This window comes from Pyxicephalus adspersus, chromosome 2 (assembly GCF_032062135.1).
Source record: "Pyxicephalus adspersus chromosome 2, UCB_Pads_2.0, whole genome shotgun sequence".
Taxonomy (NCBI): domain Eukaryota; kingdom Metazoa; phylum Chordata; class Amphibia; order Anura; family Pyxicephalidae; genus Pyxicephalus; species Pyxicephalus adspersus.
This window is the reverse complement of record NC_092859.1, coordinates 138,992,963-139,011,897: the sequence shown is the minus strand read 5'-3', so window position 1 is coordinate 139,011,897 and position 18,935 is coordinate 138,992,963. Positions and strand designations below refer to the sequence as shown.

Genomic DNA, 18,935 nt, shown 5'->3' with positions numbered 1-18,935 from the left:
CTTCGGGGCAGGGTCCTCTTCACTGTCTGTATTAGTCTGTCATTTGCAATCCTTATTTAATGTACAGCTCTGCGTAATATGTTGGCGCTATATAAATCCTGTTTATTAATAATAATAATAAAAGGTTATTTTTTGCAGTCTCCTGTGTCACTTCCTGTCTTAAGGATGCAATGCAGGAAATGAGGAGAAATCACTCTGTAGTGAGCAAAATGTGCATTCCAGAGTTGTTTCCAGAACAGGTGGATTTTTCCTCACTTGGCTTGATAACTCAAAATGTTGGGTTTCCCCTCACTTTCTGTGTTTGAGAATGTTTTCACCCACCTTTTACTGTTTATTGTAAAAGTTTATACACATATTAAAGTGGAACTGAACCCTTATTATAATCTGTCCCTGTTCTGTTGCAGGACGTTTATCCATCCTTTTCGCAGTCCTCATGTTGATTGGCCAGGTCGGGATCACGTGACACGTGCGCAGGCAACCGCAAGGGAGCTGGGATGTGCCGGGTATCCTGGTAACTGCGCATGTACATTTCAGCAATTTTGACAGCTTGAGCAAGCAGTCTGACAACTAAGAATGGTTATTGGAGAAGGGATATCACCTGTCAAATATGGTTTTCACTATTTGTGTTTAAAAACTAGCAGAGCCATTGTAATGCCCCCTTCCTACCTATAAAGAAACCCCAGATCCCATTTTACCTTGTACCTTGTGTATCATACATAGTGGAGTTTATTAGTTATCTCTCTACAGCACAATGTATCGGCTACAAATGAAGAGAACTGAGCATGAAATGTACCCACAGGCATTAAGGATATGTAGAAGATCAGAGGGAAAACAATAATAGCTTGAATTTGATTCTAAGGTGAAATGGAAGCCAATGAAGAGAACTACAAAGAGATGCAGCGGAAGAGGAGCGGTGGGAAGGATGGATGAGTCTGGCTGCAGCATTCATAATAGATTGTAGAGGAGAGAGTCGGGAGGTTACAGTAGTCCAGATGAGAGATGATAGGAGTGTGTACAAGGAGTTTGGTGGTCTCATGGGACAGGTAGGGGCGGATTTTGGAGATGTTGTGTAGGTGAAAGTGACAGGATGTGGAAATGTTCTGAAAATGGGGGGTAAATGAGAGGGCAAAATCAAAGGTGACCCCAAGAAAACATGCCTGAGGGGAGGGATGGATGACAGTGTTGTTAACAGTAAGAAATATGTCAGGGGGAGATTTTTTAGTGTTTTTGACTTAGTGAAACTTTATCAAATACATTGTGACATTATTATTACATTCAATTTTATTGAAACTTTTTATATTGAACTTTTTTTCCACCCAGCCCCAGTTGTTTGTGGGGAGAAAAAGGAGAAGCTTACTACAAAAGTCTGCAGCTGGATGATAATCACTCTGAACAGTTTCTGTGAAACAAATGTTGACAACATTTTTAATGTAAAGTTGAATTCTATCTGATGAACGAAACTGTGACTTGCTTTCGATAGTTTATCTTCTGGAACTATTAAAATATGTTTTGTTTTTTGTTTTTTTAAGTGACTGCAACAATAGTTATGAGAATAAATAAAAAAAAAATCCAAGCAACATTCACCAAAAAAGCAACCCAAACTGTTGTGATAGACAACGATCATGTTTGTTATGCGTGCAGCCAGAGTCCTTTTGGTAACACAGGTCAACAAAAAATGAGTTTTAATAATCATCAGAAACCACAGCAAACTTTTAGATCTGTTTTTCGAGCAGATTGCAGATCTGTTTTCAGTTTTTCCCCAACACGTACAGTTCCTGGGTTATGAGTACTATTATAGTTAACATTGTACGTACATGTATTTTGTACTAAAACGTAAGCACCATTGAAGTGAATGTTAATCCAACTTCAGTGTGAAGTAAAATAAGGCACACTGTGGTATAAATCTACTGAACAGTCAGGTATCATTGTTTCTTCAGAAATGCTTAGAGTATGATTTTTTTGTCTACTCTTTGTCTGGATTGTTGCGGTACAGCATCCAGCAATAGTCAGCCATCATACTTTCATTCCAGAAACCTTGGTAGTGGTGCTCCATTCACTGAATGTCTTGGTGAAAACGTTCTCCTTGTTCGTCACTCACCATACCAAGATTTTCCAGGAAGAATTCTAGATGTGAGTGCAAGAAATGTATTTTTAATGACATGCGACAACCCAGTTTCTGGTATGAATCGAGCAGATTCTGAACTCCTTCCTTGTATGCAGGAGACTTATGGTTGCTCAGGAAATTTTCACACAGCCACTTAAATGCATCCCAAGCTTTTAGCTCATCTGCTGAGAGAGATTGTTTGAAAACATCATCCTGCAAAACAGACTTGATCTTGATCATAGTAGGCAATTAGGGAGACCTATAGGAGAATTTAAATTAAAGGGTTAATTAGCACATGCATGTCCTTTATTACTTTCTAAAAAAAAGTTGTTATGTTAGCAGTTCTAAACTTTCTGAAATGGGTCCCGTGCCATCCCGTAATCTGCCTTCGTCCCGAAACAGGTGCAGCCATCTTCTATCTTCATCTTCTGGTTTCTGCCTACGTTACCCGATCTCACACTGCGCAGACCCAAGATTAGGTGACGTTGGTTCTGTAAATGGGAAAAGAGAAGAGCATGAGTGCACTGCACATACGTAAGATCCTTTTTTTTCCCTATTGAAGAAAATGCTGCTCGAGATCGGACATGAGCAGAAGGAGCAGCCAGAAGTCTCCTGGGATGTGTGACGTGTGTATTGCAGGAGGCTCTGCGCTCCTATTCTGTCTGTAATATTAATTTAATACTTTTTAAAAAAGGGTTAAAAACTCCCTGCCCCCCAAAAAAAGAACATCATTTTCACCTTACATAAAAGAGTTGGCTAAAAAATTTGGTGATAGGTCAGCCTAAAATAACATATTATAATAACCTTTTATTTTTGTACACGTGAAAAATGTATAACTACACCCCTTAATGAGTAAAGACTCAAATTGTAATAATTTATGATTCCGATAATAAATAAAGGATTGTATTTTTTTTTTATTTTGCCCTAATGACTTGGAATAAAAATCCCTCTATTCTTTCTGTGTCTTTTTTGAAATGAAAGACAACAACAAAAACTGATGGGAAAAACAACCGAAAGTTTTAGGTGTCAGTTGTGTGCAGTAGAAAGGGCAACAAAGTATGGTAATATCGCTCTATTGCTCCAAACTCACCAAACACACAATGGCCCTGACCTATTAAAGTTCTCCAAGGCTGGAGAGAATACACTTTCAATAATGAAGCTGGGTAATCCAGCAAACCTGGAATGGATTTCCTAAAAGTCATTAGCTATTGTTTTCAATCCTGGACTAGATCCATCCCAGGTTTGCTGGATCACCCAGCTTCACTGATGAAAGTGTATTCTTTCCACCCTTTGAGAACTTTAATAAATCAGGGCCACTGTGTTTGTTATTTGCAATATTTTCCATTTTTCTATGGCAATGCTCTAATTTGTCATTTTCACAAAGTGTTTTTTGTGTCTGTGAATCCAAGCAGCAGCGACTTTTATACAGATAGCAAAACAACGACCTTTGGTAAATGTGCATACAGTGATGTGGAATTGTTGATAACATTGATTGCACAGTATATCTCCTCTGAAATAGATGTCCAATTTATATTGTAGGTGTGTACTTAGGGTAAGCCCTTTAAAGGGGAAGTGACTCACATATATAGATTTTAGAATCAAGTATAATCTGATCATTAAATAATTATCAAGCTGAGATTGGTGTGAAGTGGCCATGTGTGTTTATAAAACAGAACCAATTAATGACTACAGATAACGTTACATGGTTGCTTAGAGTTCTTGTATTTGCTCATAGTAAAGGCCTACATCTCTGCCTGAAAAACAGAACCCTGACCTCACTATCATAGCACATCCTAAAAATTATGTTTTTCCTCCTAATATGTTGGGTTTAAATAGATATATTTCTTCTGCATGTTCTCAAAGACTTATGAGTAAATACAACATCCTATTAATTAATTGGATCTGATTTATTAAAGCTCTCCAAGGCTGGAGAAGATACACTCTCATTGGTAAAGCTGGGTGATCCAGCAAACCTGGAATAGATTTCCTAAAAGTCATTTGCTATTTGTTAACAAATAATTTCAATCCTGGACCAGATCTATTCCAAGTTTTCTGGATTGTCTAGTTTATGTTAAAGAAGAAAAAGAAACAATACATTTTCACCAGTATTAAAATTTAAAGGAATACAAATAACTTAAACAAAGCAACTTTAAAAAAATCAAGAAAAGAAAAAATATTAACAAAAATATTAAAAATAAAACAAAAGGGCATATTTAAAAAACATTGATCATTTGGTACTCTCAATTTCTCACATATGTCCCAAAAACAAGGCTAACGCGTTTCGCAGAACATAATGTCTGCTTCTTCAGGAGAAAAATAAGGCATATTAGACCTATGTCATATATGAATAATATAAATAAAATTCAATAAAACACAAATCTCCCTATCCAAATTTGACCCATAGCTGAGGACATGCAACAGATGGGGGAGAAGTTCATCCAACCCAAGCATCAGTAAAGGTTGTCACTTAGTGCCACATTGTAGGTTAAACACATTAATTTTCAATTCAGCTATTGTGAAGCTTAATTGCACCTTAATCAAAAGTTAGCTGCATATAGCATGTGTTTGCAGCACAGGTCCATTCCACAAACACTAATGGAGGCCTGTCTGAGCTCTGAGACTCTTGCTGTCCCTGCATTGGTGCCTCTTAAGCTTGGTACACATGTGCAATATTTGTTGTTAGAAAACGAACAACTAACGATTATGCACGAATATTTTGAACGATCATATAGTGCACAATTCTGTATATGTTGCTAACGATACGATCGTTCAAATACAGTCCACCAATAATGTACACACACTAAATATGATCGTTTGAATGATGCAGGAAGTGACATGTAAAGGAGAAAGTGTACTGCAGAACAATCCGCAAACACTGAACGACCATACACACAATAGATAGTGAACAATCATGGCCCAATCAGATCCGTCCGGACCGTCGTTCGTTTCCAGTGACAATCCTCGTTCATCGGCGTTGTTGTGCACTTTTTTTAGTTAACAATTATTGGACGAATGGTCGTTAGTCGTTCGTTTCCAATGATAATTATTGCACGTGTGTACACAGCTTAAGTCTTCTTTAGGACTGGACCGCCGGGGGAAGCACAATGGAAACAGGAAGGGTGGGGGAGAAGGTGCAGAATATTTAGTGTACTCCCTAGCCCATGTATACAAAACAAGCTGCAGCCAACTTGAAGATCACTTGATGAAGGTAATAAGTAGAAAATGGTGCATTGTGAAGATGACTTTATTCTTAAAGCAGCCAACATTAGTTCTGAAGAAAGCAAAAGTGTGAGTATACACGGGCTTTATACTCATGTTTAGATCTACAGTGGTACCCCGGTATAAGTCTGCTTTGGAATAAGTCCAACTTGGTATAAGTCCTGTTTGGACACAAAACATTTTGCTTGGTATATAACCTTTGTGCTAGAACTTGTTTGGTTCAAAATGGGTCATAACACTGCCAAAGCCACGACTGCCCACGAGTGTCAGTATGCCAGTTACTACCATTCAGTGAACAACCCGCACTATAACTCTCTGTGAATTACATAACATCTCCTCCTCCTCCCTTCTCAGCACCATCCTAGTAGGCACTCGACTCTTCTCAGCAAGGTAAATGAGGTTACATTTTCATTTATTTCATCTAATTGCTTTTGTATTTGTGTAATTTAGTATTAAGCAGTGTTTAAATTATTCTATAAAACCCCATCAATGTATAATATGCCAATAACAATATGATTTTTTTTCATGGGAACAAATTATTAATTTTCCTTTTATTTCTTATAGGAAAAATTTGTTTGGTATAAGTCCTGTTTAGTATAAGTCCAAGGATCTGGAACGGATTATTGACTTATACGAAGGTACCACTGTACTTTATAAATACATCACTATGCCCATATTAATAAAGCGAAAGAAAAACGATTTACACATGAGTAAGGAGAAACAGGTCTGTTCAATGTTCAGACTGGCTGTGCAGTTATTGCATCTTCATGCCAGGGGGTATGCCACATGTCACTGCCTGGCGGGAGAGGCCACATGTAGCTTCTACACCTGGCAGCCACACAGAATGAGGGGTGACAGTAAGCAGTTCAGTACCACTCACTGCTGCCTGCTGTCAAATATGCAGACGCTGGTTCTTTAAAAAACAGAAGTGAATAGATGGCTGGTAAGATGGTAGCCTTCAGGAGCCGCATGAGATCGCTTGATCCAGAGGAAAGGTAAAAATAATAAAACTGTTAATAAAAGTAATAAAAACCTGGCTAGTGCGGGAAAGTCTATTCTGTAGAACAGCCCCTCCTTCCTTGCATGTAAAAGCACTTTTCCTTTTTGGAAATGTCTTAATATGATCTGTGCTGGTCTAGCTCCTCTACCCCCCTCCTCCCCCTCTACATACATTTTTACATATTTATATTCTGCTTTTTACAGGTATGCCTCACATTAAGAAGTGTAGTATAGCAACAGGGTCACTTTAATAGCACTACAGCACCCATCTACAGAGCACTACAACACATCTGGATATAGGGTTGTCACATGGCTGGTATTTTAGTGATTCAGGTGAAGAAAATGGGGCTTTTTAAAAAAATGTTATTGATATTTATAAGGTACAGGTAATATGGCTGGTATTTTACTGTTAAAAGGTCTCAAACTTATTTGGGTTGTTTTTTGCACCTTAAAGAAAAATCAAACTCAAATCTCAAAATAATACACTTACCGTACCTTCAATCCCGCAGGGCAGTCTGATCCATTCGGGGGTGTTCTGCATCGGGTCCCACGTTGTCCTAGCATCCGTCCCGGAGCCGACGGTCCGGGCGCTGCAATCTTCGTCTTCCCCCCTGGGTTCGTCATCCTACGTCACTGCGCATGCGTGAGATCGGCAAATTCATTCTCGACTGCCTAGGCACCCTAAAAAAGGGTGTTGCACCTGAAAAAAAAAAACAAAACAGAATTTTTACCTTACATAAAAGGGTTGTCTACCCTTTTATGTAAAGTGAAAGTTATGAGTTTAGGTGTCCTTTAAGGCATTGCTAGTATTGAGTGAAATGCATTGGGTTTAGTGCACCATGAGTTTGATGAAAATTCCTTAATGTTTCTAAACCTGTTTGCTAGAACATGCCAGCGAACATTGCTTATTGTGTAGTTGGTGACGGGCCAGGAGCCAAGTTTCTAATGTAAATAGCAGACACCCTTCCCATTAGCTGGTGGCCTTTTGCAACAGTACCAACCAACAGGAACACTGCTTGCTGTGTACATTAGCAACCAACTCCCAGCAGCCCTCCAGTTTTATCAAATGATAGATATAATAACCAAGTACTGGGGTTCTGTTTATAAATTGTTCCCTTGTCAATTCACTCGTACTATCCATTTCTTTCTTATACGTTTCCTATTGTGACAGCTGTGCAATTTTGACAATTGGCCAATAGGTGGCAGAACAAGTCATTGTTTTAATAGGAGACCAGTAGAGAGATACAACTATCTGTCAGCAAGTTTCAGAAGAATTGACTGGGGGAATAACTTGTAAATAGAGCACCTAGTGTCAGGGAACCCTGAAATTTCATAGTAAATCTCTCACATGCCTCTTGTTATCCTTGCTTTTACTATCCTCTGCTTTTACTGTCTGCTCACACAGCAGAGAACTATTTGGTGAAAGCATAGGGGGACCTATAGTTAGTGTTAGTTCTGAGAACTTGCGCTTATGGTAAAATGACCAAACATCACCAAAGCGTTGCCTTTACATAATAGATCACCTGTGAAAAAAAGTATTCAAATACTTACATTACGTGAAAAATGTTGAAAAATGTAAAAATGCAGCCTTTAGGCCTGAGGTCAGCAAACTTTTTGGCCACTAGGCCATTTCAGGAGTAGGCAGGAGCACACAAGGCCAGACTCTCTCTTGAGTCCTGCCCTAATGGCTCCGCCAACCACCAGGAATGCCCCCTGAAGGGAAATCCCTCTTCCACAATGCATATAGAGGAGAGGAAATGCTCCCTATTAATCCCGGCAGTGGAAGTGTTAATACCGGCCCAAGAGCTTTGGCTCAGGTAGTTTGTTCTGGCTGCCCCAAGGGTTGCTGGCTGGGATTAGGCCGGATCGGCCAGGGGGCGTTAGGTCTGAACAAACTACTGGCTAGGCTGTATCTGGCCTAAAGGACAGAGTTGTCGACCTCTGCTTTAGGCAAAAAAAAAAACTTAAAAAATGTGTGATCAAACTTTAAATCATGTTTTATACATTTTCTTATTGAAACCAATGTAAAAAAATGTGTAAATTTTGGTAAATTTTGAATGACAGTTATAAAGAGATCCTATAGTTATAAAGAATCAGGAACACGTCCTGTGTCCTGACTAGTGTTGATGTTCGAATTCGGGTTGTCCCTATATTCGACCCGAATATGGCTGTTCGAATTCGGGTGGACCCGACCCAAAAAACACAGGATTCGACAGCAAAAATTCGGGAAAAAAAAAAGTTTAAAAAAAAAATAAATTTTTTCTTAAATTATTTATTTCGTATGAGTTTTTATTTTAAACTTGTTCTTTTTTTATTTTTTACAGGATCCGACAATGACATTATGAATCATAATGTCATTGTGGGATTCCTGGACCGTGGGAACTTTGCGGTCACAGCTAATTGAAAGCAGGTGCCTTCAATTAGCTGTAACCGCAGGCAATACGAGGGCAATAGAGGTTGAATGGAGATACTATCTCCATTCATTACCTCTACTGCTCTGTGATTGGCTGAGAAATATGAAAACCCTGATGACAGCTCAAGCATCATCAGGGTTTCCCTTTCCTCAGCCAATCAAGGAGCAGAGCAATCAGTGGAGCTTTACTATGCTGACAGCTCTGATCCCCTGATCGCTCCTGCAGGGCTAGAGGAGCTGTGACCTGTAATACATATAGAGAATAGATGTCACAGCTCCTCTAGGGCTGCAGGAACGATCAGAGGAGCAGAGCTGTCAGCATAGTAAAGCTCCGCTGATTGCTCTGCTCCCTGATTTGCTGAGGAAAAGGAAATCCTGATGATGCCTTTGCTGTCATCAGGCTTTCCCTTTCCTCAGGGAGCAGAGCAATCAGCGGAGCTTTACTATGCTGACAGCTCTGCTCCTCTGATCGTTCCTGCAGCCCTAGAGGAGGTGTGACATCTATTCTCTATATGTATTACAGGTCACAGCTCCTCTAGCCCTGCAGGAGCGATCAGGGGATCAGAGCTGTCAGCATAGTAAAGTTCTGCTGATTGCTCTGCTCCCTGATTGGCTGAGGAAAGGGAAATCCTGATGATGCTTGAGGTGTCATCAGGATTTCCTATTTCTCAGCCAATCACAGAGCACTAGGGATGAATGGGCACAGGTCTCCCCATTCACCTCTAGTGCAGAATGGCTGAGAAATGTAAAACCTCAGCCAGAGCACTAGGGGTGAATGGAGAGGCTTGTCCTCATTTAACCCCCAGAGCCCTGCAATCCCTCACTGTCAGGAGGATTTCCAGGGCTCTGTTCATTGCAACCCTGGAAATCCTCCTGTCATTGAGATAATCTGTAAAAAAAAAAAAAAAGTTCAATTACACAAACACACACATTAATAAAATAATTTACCATTAAAGCCTTGTCCTATTTTTTACTTATATTTTAACCCTTTCAGGGAATGAGTAAGGGGATTTATGTACCCCTGTACTCATTCCCCAGACTGGGGCGGTGGAGATCTGGGAGTCTCCTTATTAAAGGGGGCTTCCAGATTCCAAAGTCCTGCTAAAAATGTTTATAAAAGCCCCATTGTTTTCAATAGAAGCTTTCATAAAAGCTTAAAAACGCTTGAAAAGGCCTCCATTGAGTTCAATGGAAGCGTTTTCCCGCGTTTCTCCAGTGTTTTAATTTTTTTAATCTTGCAAGCAACGTTTAAGATAACGCTCAAAAACGTGCCTGAAGGAAACGTCCTGGTGTAGATTAGCCCATGGGAATGCAGTCCGTGTAGACTAAAGCTGCATACACACGTCCAATAATTATCATTAGAAACGACCGATGAACAACCGAATGTCCAAAAAAAGTGACCAAGGACGCCGACGAACGAGGATTGTCGTTGGAATTTAACGACCGCCACGGTTGATCTGATTGGCCGACGATCTTTCACTATCGTGTGTACAGTATCGTGTCGTTCAGTGATTGTGCATGTTTCTGCGGTACACTTTCCCCTTTACATGTCCCTCCCTGCATCGTTCAAACGATTGTATCTAGTGTGTGGACACTGTTGGTGGATTATATATGAACGATCATATTGTTACAGCATGTACAGAATTGTGCACAATATGATTGTTCAAGTATAATCGAGCATAATCGTTGATTGGTCGTAATCATTCATTTTCTAACAATAATTATTGGAAGTGTGTACCTAGCTTTAGCCTAAAATAGATTTGACAGGTGCTCTTTAATATTCATGTGAAGTACAGGGGTATGGAATAGTGTTATGTATCTTTTTATGTATCCTTTTATAATGTATCTTTTTACACCTGTTTGGAGGCTGTAGAAACTCAACACAGTGCTGAAAAAAACCTGAATTTTTCCTCTGATTGGTTTAATGGTGTTCGACTTTGACATTTGACCACCTGAATAATTTTGCTATATTTGAGTGAATAGCTGCTGAATTGAATAGTGAGCTATTTGACCAACACTAGTGCCTACTTCCTTCCAATGGACCTGTTGCCCTGCTTTGGAGAATAGGCTTCTCTCCAATGGGCTGAGTTAGCCTGATATGTGCTAATCTACTATTTCACTCTCCCCAAATAGTTGGTAAGTTTTGAGCAGTATTTATAGCGCCTTTTTTCCCATAACAATCAACTCAAGGAGACTACTAATTTGTATTGTTTTTCAGGTTTTTCAGTGAATAAAATACCTCTGCTTGTTCTTGATGGGTTTCCAGCCCCCAAAAAAAAAGATAAATTGTGAGTCTTTTGCACATTACCGTTAAGCATTTCAACATTGCAGGCTCAGGCAGATTGTATTTCCCAAAAACAATTTTGAAAAGTCGTGTATGCATATTTTAGACGTGGGGACGTGAAAAGGGCCTTCTTTTTTAATATAATGCTGAAATAAATGGTTGATGAATTCCTGGAATCCGGCTGGTAGTGAGGCGAGTGTACGCGCATACTCGAGTCCGGACCGCGGTAATCCGTGATCGATGGCCGCGCGTACGTTCGCGCTTCCAGCGAGCGCGGATTTCATTGATGAATCAGGGGCACTGTCTTTATTCATTACCTCTACTGCTCTGTGATTGGCTGAGAAATAGGAAACCCTGATGACAGCTCAAGCATCATCGGGATTACCCTTTCCTCAGCAAATCAGGGAGCAGAGCAATCAGCAGAGCTTTACTATGCTGACTGCTCTGCTCCCCTGATCATTCCTGCAGCCCTAGAGGAGCTGTGACATCTATTCTGTGTGTGTATATTTGAGCGGTACCAACCTACTTACTCTCAGTTTTGCAGATATAACCATCACAATGAAAGATTTTTCCCAACATCTGCACCTCTTTCAAATGATACCTGTCACTGTTGCTTATGTGCTTATGTCAGCGCCCATCTGAAGTTTCTATTTCAATGGTTTTAATAATTTTAAAAAAAGAAGCAAATAATTTTAAACAGACAAATTAACTGAAGAATATAAAACAGAACTATAGAATTAAAAATAGCGACCAGGCTGGTCCTTTATTGCAGAAGGAACAGGTGATGTCCCTTCTGCAAAATAAACTTACCTGTTTGATTGTAATTTTTCAGATACACTCACCTGTCTCCATTCTGTGGCGGGTGCTCCACTGTCTTCATCTTCTCTTCAAGTTTTCTTTAATCCTTGGCAAACTTTATAGGCCAGGCCGGGATAACTTAACTCCCAGCATATCCTAAAATAGGCAGGTAAGTGTGTTTTATTGTGGAAAGAACATTGCCTGCCCCTTTCTGCAATAACAGCTGCCTGCTTGCAAAATTTAGGTGGAGCTTTAAAAGTGGAACTATAGCCCTGCTTTAATAAGAAGGTAAAACAAAATAAAATAATAAAGGAAAATGCCTTCAATGTATTATAAACACAACAAGTAAAATATTGAATATGAACATGGAATAAAGTAAGCAAAGTGGAATAGTAAACACCCTGTATATATAAATCAGTACAAGGGGCACAGATTCCATTTAGTGGGGGTGATCCAATCACACCTGGATACCAATTGCTGAAGAATTTTTATGTCTCCATTCCAAAGACAAGCCCAATCAAATATTCAAGTCCTTAAAGCAGCTTTTTCCTTCTTTTTAGAGGAAGGGGTTTAAAACCCTTTTCTGTCTTGATTGCCACGGCGCAGAGCTTCCCAGAAGACATATGTCATGGATCCCAGGAGACTTCTGGCTGCTCCTTCTGTGCATGTCCGATCTCGAGCAGCATTTTCATCAATAGGGAAAAAAAAGGATCTCACATATGTGCAGTGCACTCATGCACTTCTCTTTTCCCATTTACAGCACCAATGTCACCTAATCTTGCGTCTGCATAGTGTGAGATCAGGTAACATAGGCAGAAACCGGAAGATGAAGATAGAAGATGGCGGCACCTGCCTGGACGAAGGCAGATTTCGGGACGGCAAAGGACCCATTTCAGAAAGTTTAAAACAGCTAACATAACTTTTTTAGAAACTAATGAAGGGCATTCAGGTGCTAAATAACCCAGAAGAAGCTTTTTCTTCAATGGGACAAAACATCTCATGCATGCACAGTGAGACCGGCACACTTTTTTTCCCATCTACATCACCCAATCTCCTGCCTGCGTAGTGGGAGATTGGGTGACATAGCAAGAAGGATGAAGACACCCGAAGCTTCCTCCACCCTGGGAAGAAAAAGGATACCAGGATGCAGTGGGACTCAATCCAACAAACCTTTGGAGTGATCTGACAAGGTAAAGGTGACTTTTTTTTTTATGGTTTACTTCCGTTTTAATTGGCTAGTATCAGGAGAAGGTGAATCTTTGAATAGTTACACTTGTTGCAATGACAGTTGTCTAAGAATGATTTACCTATTTTGCAGAGATTTCCTCTTGTGTCTACAAAACAGAAAGTAAAGGGAAATCTTCCCAGTGGGACACAGATTGCAAACAAACAAAAACTGACAGGGACTGTAATATTCCCTATTCTGCACAAAAAAAAAAAAAGTTTTACTTTTAACTTTAACTCTTAAACGCTGCTTTTATAAGGATTATAAGGGACAATAAATTTGTCAAAGCCAAAGGAGTGGAGCAGATATTTTCCATTGGGTACGCCTGTTTCAGTGAAATATGAATTGATATTCATATTAGATTTCTACTTACATCCTGTTTTGTTGGATGGCTATTAAATGGAAATTTCCATGGAAAAAAACACTAGAACCTGACAGAATTTCTAACCTTTCCACTATGCAAAGTGTAGGCCATTTGGAGTGCTTCAACAGGAAAGGGGTGCAAAACAGACAGGGCTTGCAGTCAATGGTGATGCAGTAGTTTTGACCTTTCATGCCTTGGGGTGCCAAAACACCTTGTCCCAACGTTGCCTCCTGCATTGTATCCATACCTATCAAACAGGTTTTAGCTTCGAATTCAGAAAAAGTTATTAGTGTTTCGATAAAAGAACATAGGATTGGGGGGTAGGGATAGACACCTAACAGCTGCTCCCTCTAGGCATGTGTCCTGGGTAATAGGGGCTGTTTAGTAATGTGTGCTAGTGGACCTTAAAAAAGCCTTCCACTGGTAAAATAAACCCGGCTAAATGCCTATGTGTAACTTCATGTTCCTAATTCTGTTTCCAGAAATGCTTTAGAGGGGTAGATTATATAGACTAAGTAAAGAATTAAGAAAACTTCACATATCTCAATCCTTCTTTTCCAAGGAAGCCAAGTAGACTTCGTCCCAGGATGAGAGTTGTGTCTGCTCAGCTATGTACAGTGGGAGTTCAACAGTTACACTTTCACCAAGTCTGAAATATTTCACTCCTCTAGACCAGCCATTCTTAACCTGGGTTCTGTGGCACCCAAGGGCTCTTTCAGACATTGCTAGGGGTACCTTTAGCTGTGGATGGTTGACTTCTAATTTGCTAGTTCCTGCATATTTCTTGAGCCAATGTGACTTTTCAGAGCCAGAAGCATGACACCAGAAATCATTTTTCTGTATCTTGGCTGACATTCAGACCACCACTATAGGGAATTATTCATTTAGTTCACCACTAATGTAAAGCACATATATCTAACTAGCACAATGATTTTATTAGGGGTTCTCTGAGACCTAGTAATAACGTAAAAGGTTCCTCTAGGTTGAAAAGGTTGAGAAAGGCTGAAGGGCCACAGTTGGTCAAACAACTTCTTCTTCTGCAGTTATATCAGTAGGAAAAGAAAAACATCAAATTCCGTGTGTCCTCTCCCTTGACATTTTACTCAGCCAGTCACAGAAGCTCGCTTCCGTCTCCTGTCATTTTGTTCAGTCAATCATACAATCCAACTTACTTGATTGGCTGAAATAAAAAATTACAGGAGAAAGCAGTGTTCTCTCCAGAACCTTTTAGCTGGGCGTACCACCCAGCACTTTTCAGTAACCACCCAGCTGTTTTTGGGTGATTACAATACAGGGGCTGCCACCCACCTACAGCTTCTTCCCACTTAGCTTTAAAAAATGCTGAAATGAGAAAAGACACAGATTTTCCTGTGACAACCAAAACTGCAGCCAACAAGGGCAGCCATGACCCTATTCGACACAGCCCACAATCCAGTACCGGTCCACAGACTGGTGGTTGGGGACCACTGCCCTGGGTAATCAAGGGGAATTGTTATTACCTGCATACCTGTATTCTGACAAATGAGATACCTTAAACTGGGTGCAGTCCAAACTAATAAATATTTCCATGCAGGCATCAGGACAGAGATCATTTTGGCCGATACATTCTCTATGAACTGGACAACAACGCATGCTCAGTGGGGTACCACTCGCTTGTCCTTCCCTCTTTATTGAACAGAATGGCACTCCATGTACAGTGCTTGTTTGTTTATCTGCCAGTGGAAACAATAATAAAGATTGATTCCAGCTACAGTTTTCTGACCGCCATTGGACATCTGTACGGGGCTTAAAGTGGGACTTTGAACTTTACCGATTCAGGCAGGTGATTGGTGATATCCATTCTGCAATACCATGTCTCAGCTGCCTGATCGTACAGAGAATATGTGCAAAAGCTGAGCTGCACATGCGCAGTGTCTGATGTGATTGCCAGGGAAACCCGGCATTTCCGAGAGAAATAGGCTGAGCTGGACATTTACACTGCAACATATGATCCAAGGTGATGATGCCATCAATGTACACATTTTTATTTCCTATTTTTGTAAATCACAAGGACCAATAACGTTGTTTTTTTTATATGAACTCATTTAGGCAAGGGGGAAATATTCATTATAAAACTTCAGTGTTTAGATTACAAATATATAACATGTTACCTAATGCAGTGATTCTCAATCAGGGTTCCTGCAGAAGTTGCTGGGGGTTAAATGAGCAATGAGCAGTCTGTGACTCCCAGGTCAGTTCAAGTGATGCCAATGATCTTTTTGGCGTGTAAGGTAGACATTCCTCTTCCTGGCCAGCATTGTAAAAGGCATTGGGCCTGATTTATGAAAGCTCTCCAAGGCTGGAGAGAATACACTTTTAGAAGTGAAGCTGGGTAATCCAGAAAGCACGGAATGGATTTTTAAAAATCATTAGCTATTTGCTAGCAAACGCTTTGAATCCTGGACCAGATCCATCCCAAGTTTGCTGGATCACCCAGCTTCACTTCTGAAAGTGTATTCTCTCCAGCCTTGGAGAGCTTTCATTAATCAGGGCCATTCTTCCTATTGACCACTATGCTAAGATACTGTGAACTGTGGATATAGTAATTATAGAAGGGGTTCCTCATTTTAAAAAGCTTGAGAAAAGCTGCTTTATTAAAGACTCATTTATTTGTTGTTGTCTGTCTGAGGATAGTGGTGCTGCACATGGCCATCAAGGATGAGGGATGTGACTGCTGGGACCTGTAGATTAAAATTGTTTGACACATTAAGACCTTTTACCCTCCTAGCGGTAATCCCGCGTGTGACCTGGGATTGATTTTACATGCTAAAAGCGACAATCCCGAGTCACACTCGGTGTCACCAAAAACATAATAAAACCCCATTTACCTTGTTCTGTTGGCATCCCCCCGCGTCCTGCTGGTTCCTGGAGGTCCTCGGAACACGTCTTCTTGCTTTGATACTCAGCCGGCAACTGTGGTGATGTCGGTGCATGCATCATTGTGGGCAGGAGGATCGGCGGGTAAATCAAATAATTTTGTATTGGATTCAATACAAAATAGCTGTATTGAGTGCAATACAAAGAAATATTTATATAATAAATATATAATTATATATGGTACTGTAAAGGTATATTACAGGTTTCTGTTTTTTTTTTTAACAGATTGTTTTTTAATTTAAAGTTTATTATTAAATGTATTAAATATTGGACAAATTTCTAAGCAATAAATGTAATGCTTTTTGCAGGAAAACACGAGTTAAAGGGAGTTAAAGTAGTATATTAAAAAAAAATGTGACTTAAGTGGGTCCTTTATTGCTGAGGGGAACAGAGGATGTCCTTTATGCAAAAAATAAAAAGACCTGTTTGATCATATTTTTTTTATTTTCACTCACCTATCCTCGGTCCAATGGGTGCACCACACCTTCTTCCTCTCCTCATTCTGGTTTCAGATTTTTGACCATCTTGATTGGCCAGGCTAGCTATTGAAATTGAATGGGAGAACCACTTTATAAATGCATGTCATGTACATTGTGACATGACTTCTCCATATCTGAGCAGGAGGTAATTCAGTCCTGGCAGCCCTGCAGGACGCTGGGAAACTTGGCAAATACCATCATCATTGCGTTGATCTACATATGCACCCGTCTGTACGTACCTGTATGTACCTGTCTGATTGCAATTTTTTTATTTACACCTACCTGTCTTTGGTCCAACGTGGACACCACCATCTTTCTTCTCTCTTCCAGGTATAGGATCCTTGGCTATCTTGATTGGTCAGGTTGCAATGATGATACTCCCGCGTATTCCCCCAAGGCTTCTGGGATTCCAGCATCCTGCACATTTGCAGCTCAGTGGACTTAAAACAAAATTGAAACAGACAGCATTTTGTATTGCAAAAGGGACATTACCGGTCTCTTCTGCAATACAAATTCTGCAGGCAGTCCCCAGGTTAAGGACATCTGACATACGGACACCTTCAAGATACAAACAGGGCTCCCCTGCTCACTCATGTGCAGAACAGAAGCTTGACAGGGGGAGAAGCGGTTTTCATGACTTGCAGAATAAATCTTTTGCTAAACACAGCAGGGGTTGTGGGTGATTTTAGGGGGGTGAGCTCTTCTGCAAGCTCTTGTAACACTTTAATGACCAAGACAAACTCTGCAGTTGTTTCTTTTTGCATATCAAAGCACAGCCTGCTCCAGAAGATAATGAATGTCTAGGCTCCATAATGATTTTTTGGCTGTGTGTGTGATTAACTTACAGTGAGGATTTTACACAGAAAAGCCGCATACACACGTGCAATTATAGTCGTTGGAAAGGATCTTTAGCGACCCTTTCCAACGACTATGGACTGCGCGATGCATGAACGAGTTCTGTACATACAGCACTGTTCTGCTTTATGGAGAGGGGAAGGGGAGAACGACAAAGCGCCAACCCCTCCCCTTGCATTAGGATTGTTCGTCGACGACAGGCACTGTACACACTCCAGATTCTCGTCGGAGAACCATTGGACGTGACACCACGCTGCCTAATAACATGTTGAGACAAACATCTGTCCTAATTGCATTTATTAAAGTAATGTACATGTTCCGACTTACATACAAACTCAACTTAAGAACAAACCTACAGTCCCTATCTCGTATGTAACCCGGGACTACCTGTTGTCACACTGAATTTTACAGAGAGAGTAAAGGTTTAATTTGATTTTACCTCATAGAGTCATTGGACTACAAAATATATTTCAGCAGTTCTCTAAGTACAATCAGGATACCAGAATGAACTGATGGGACTTGTAGTTCTTCAGAAACAACATGCAGCTGACACTGAAATGAGATCATACAGTCCTGAAATACAAAAAAAATGAAATAAGGGTGAATATATTTTCTGTACAGGTAAAAAAAAACAATATTAAATATTTCTAATACACCAAGCTTTAGCAATGTCATCCAGGTGATGTTCCATGAATCAGCCAGCACTGATAATAATAATGCAACACCCGTGCAATTACTGATTGCTGACACGTGATCGATGTTTATACGTGATAAGAAGCACAGCATGCGTAGCGAATGATTTGCATGATAAGCCCCGCCCAGACCCTCCCGGACACCTCCTGCAGATCGAGGACACCTAGGCCCGCCCACACCTCAGTAGGATCACGTGACGGTGACGTCGTCAAAGGTCCTCTGGCCCACTCGGCGTTCCGATCTGTCGGAGGCCCCGAGCGTCGCCTCTCACTTCTCCTCACCTAACCGGGTGTGTTTACGGCTCCTTCTCCCGGATACACCAGCTGTCATTGCGCCCACTTTACGGCGGGACCATGTCCGGCCACAGCTGTTCCTGCGCTGCCAGAATCATCAGTAGCTGTCTGAACAGAGGTGAGGAGGCTGTCACCGGCTGTCACAGTAACTTCTTCTCCCCTCTGACACTTTAGCTGTCTTCCCACAACCCTGAGAGCTGTCAACGTGATGTACGGGCCGTGTCCGGGCTGCGGTGTTACCCGGTCACCCTGCTCCCGGGAGGATTTTTTTTTTACAATATTTTTTAACAAAC

At 40.6% G+C, this 18,935-nt stretch overlaps 1 protein-coding gene and 1 long non-coding RNA gene across 3 annotated transcripts in view; one reads left to right on the top strand and one right to left on the bottom strand.

Annotated features, from left to right (window-relative positions):
* Positions 1-17,936: 17,936 nt before the first annotated feature.
* LOC140324602 (uncharacterized) lies at positions 17,937-18,665 on the bottom strand. The gene is made up of 2 exons (XR_011919553.1): positions 18,529-18,665; positions 17,937-18,229 (listed from the first exon to the last, which is right to left on the bottom strand). It is a non-coding gene; the product is annotated as an uncharacterized lncRNA (long non-coding RNA).
* The window catches only part of CLPX (caseinolytic mitochondrial matrix peptidase chaperone subunit X), a 28,445-nt gene continuing 28,137 nt past the window's right edge, over positions 18,628-18,935 (top strand). For both annotated transcript variants that reach the window (XM_072402641.1, XM_072402640.1), the window contains exon 1: positions 18,628-18,760. In XM_072402641.1, the coding sequence (XP_072258742.1) occupies positions 18,703-18,760 (58 nt within the window). In that variant the 5' untranslated portion in view covers positions 18,628-18,702. The remainder of the gene's footprint in view (positions 18,761-18,935) is intronic.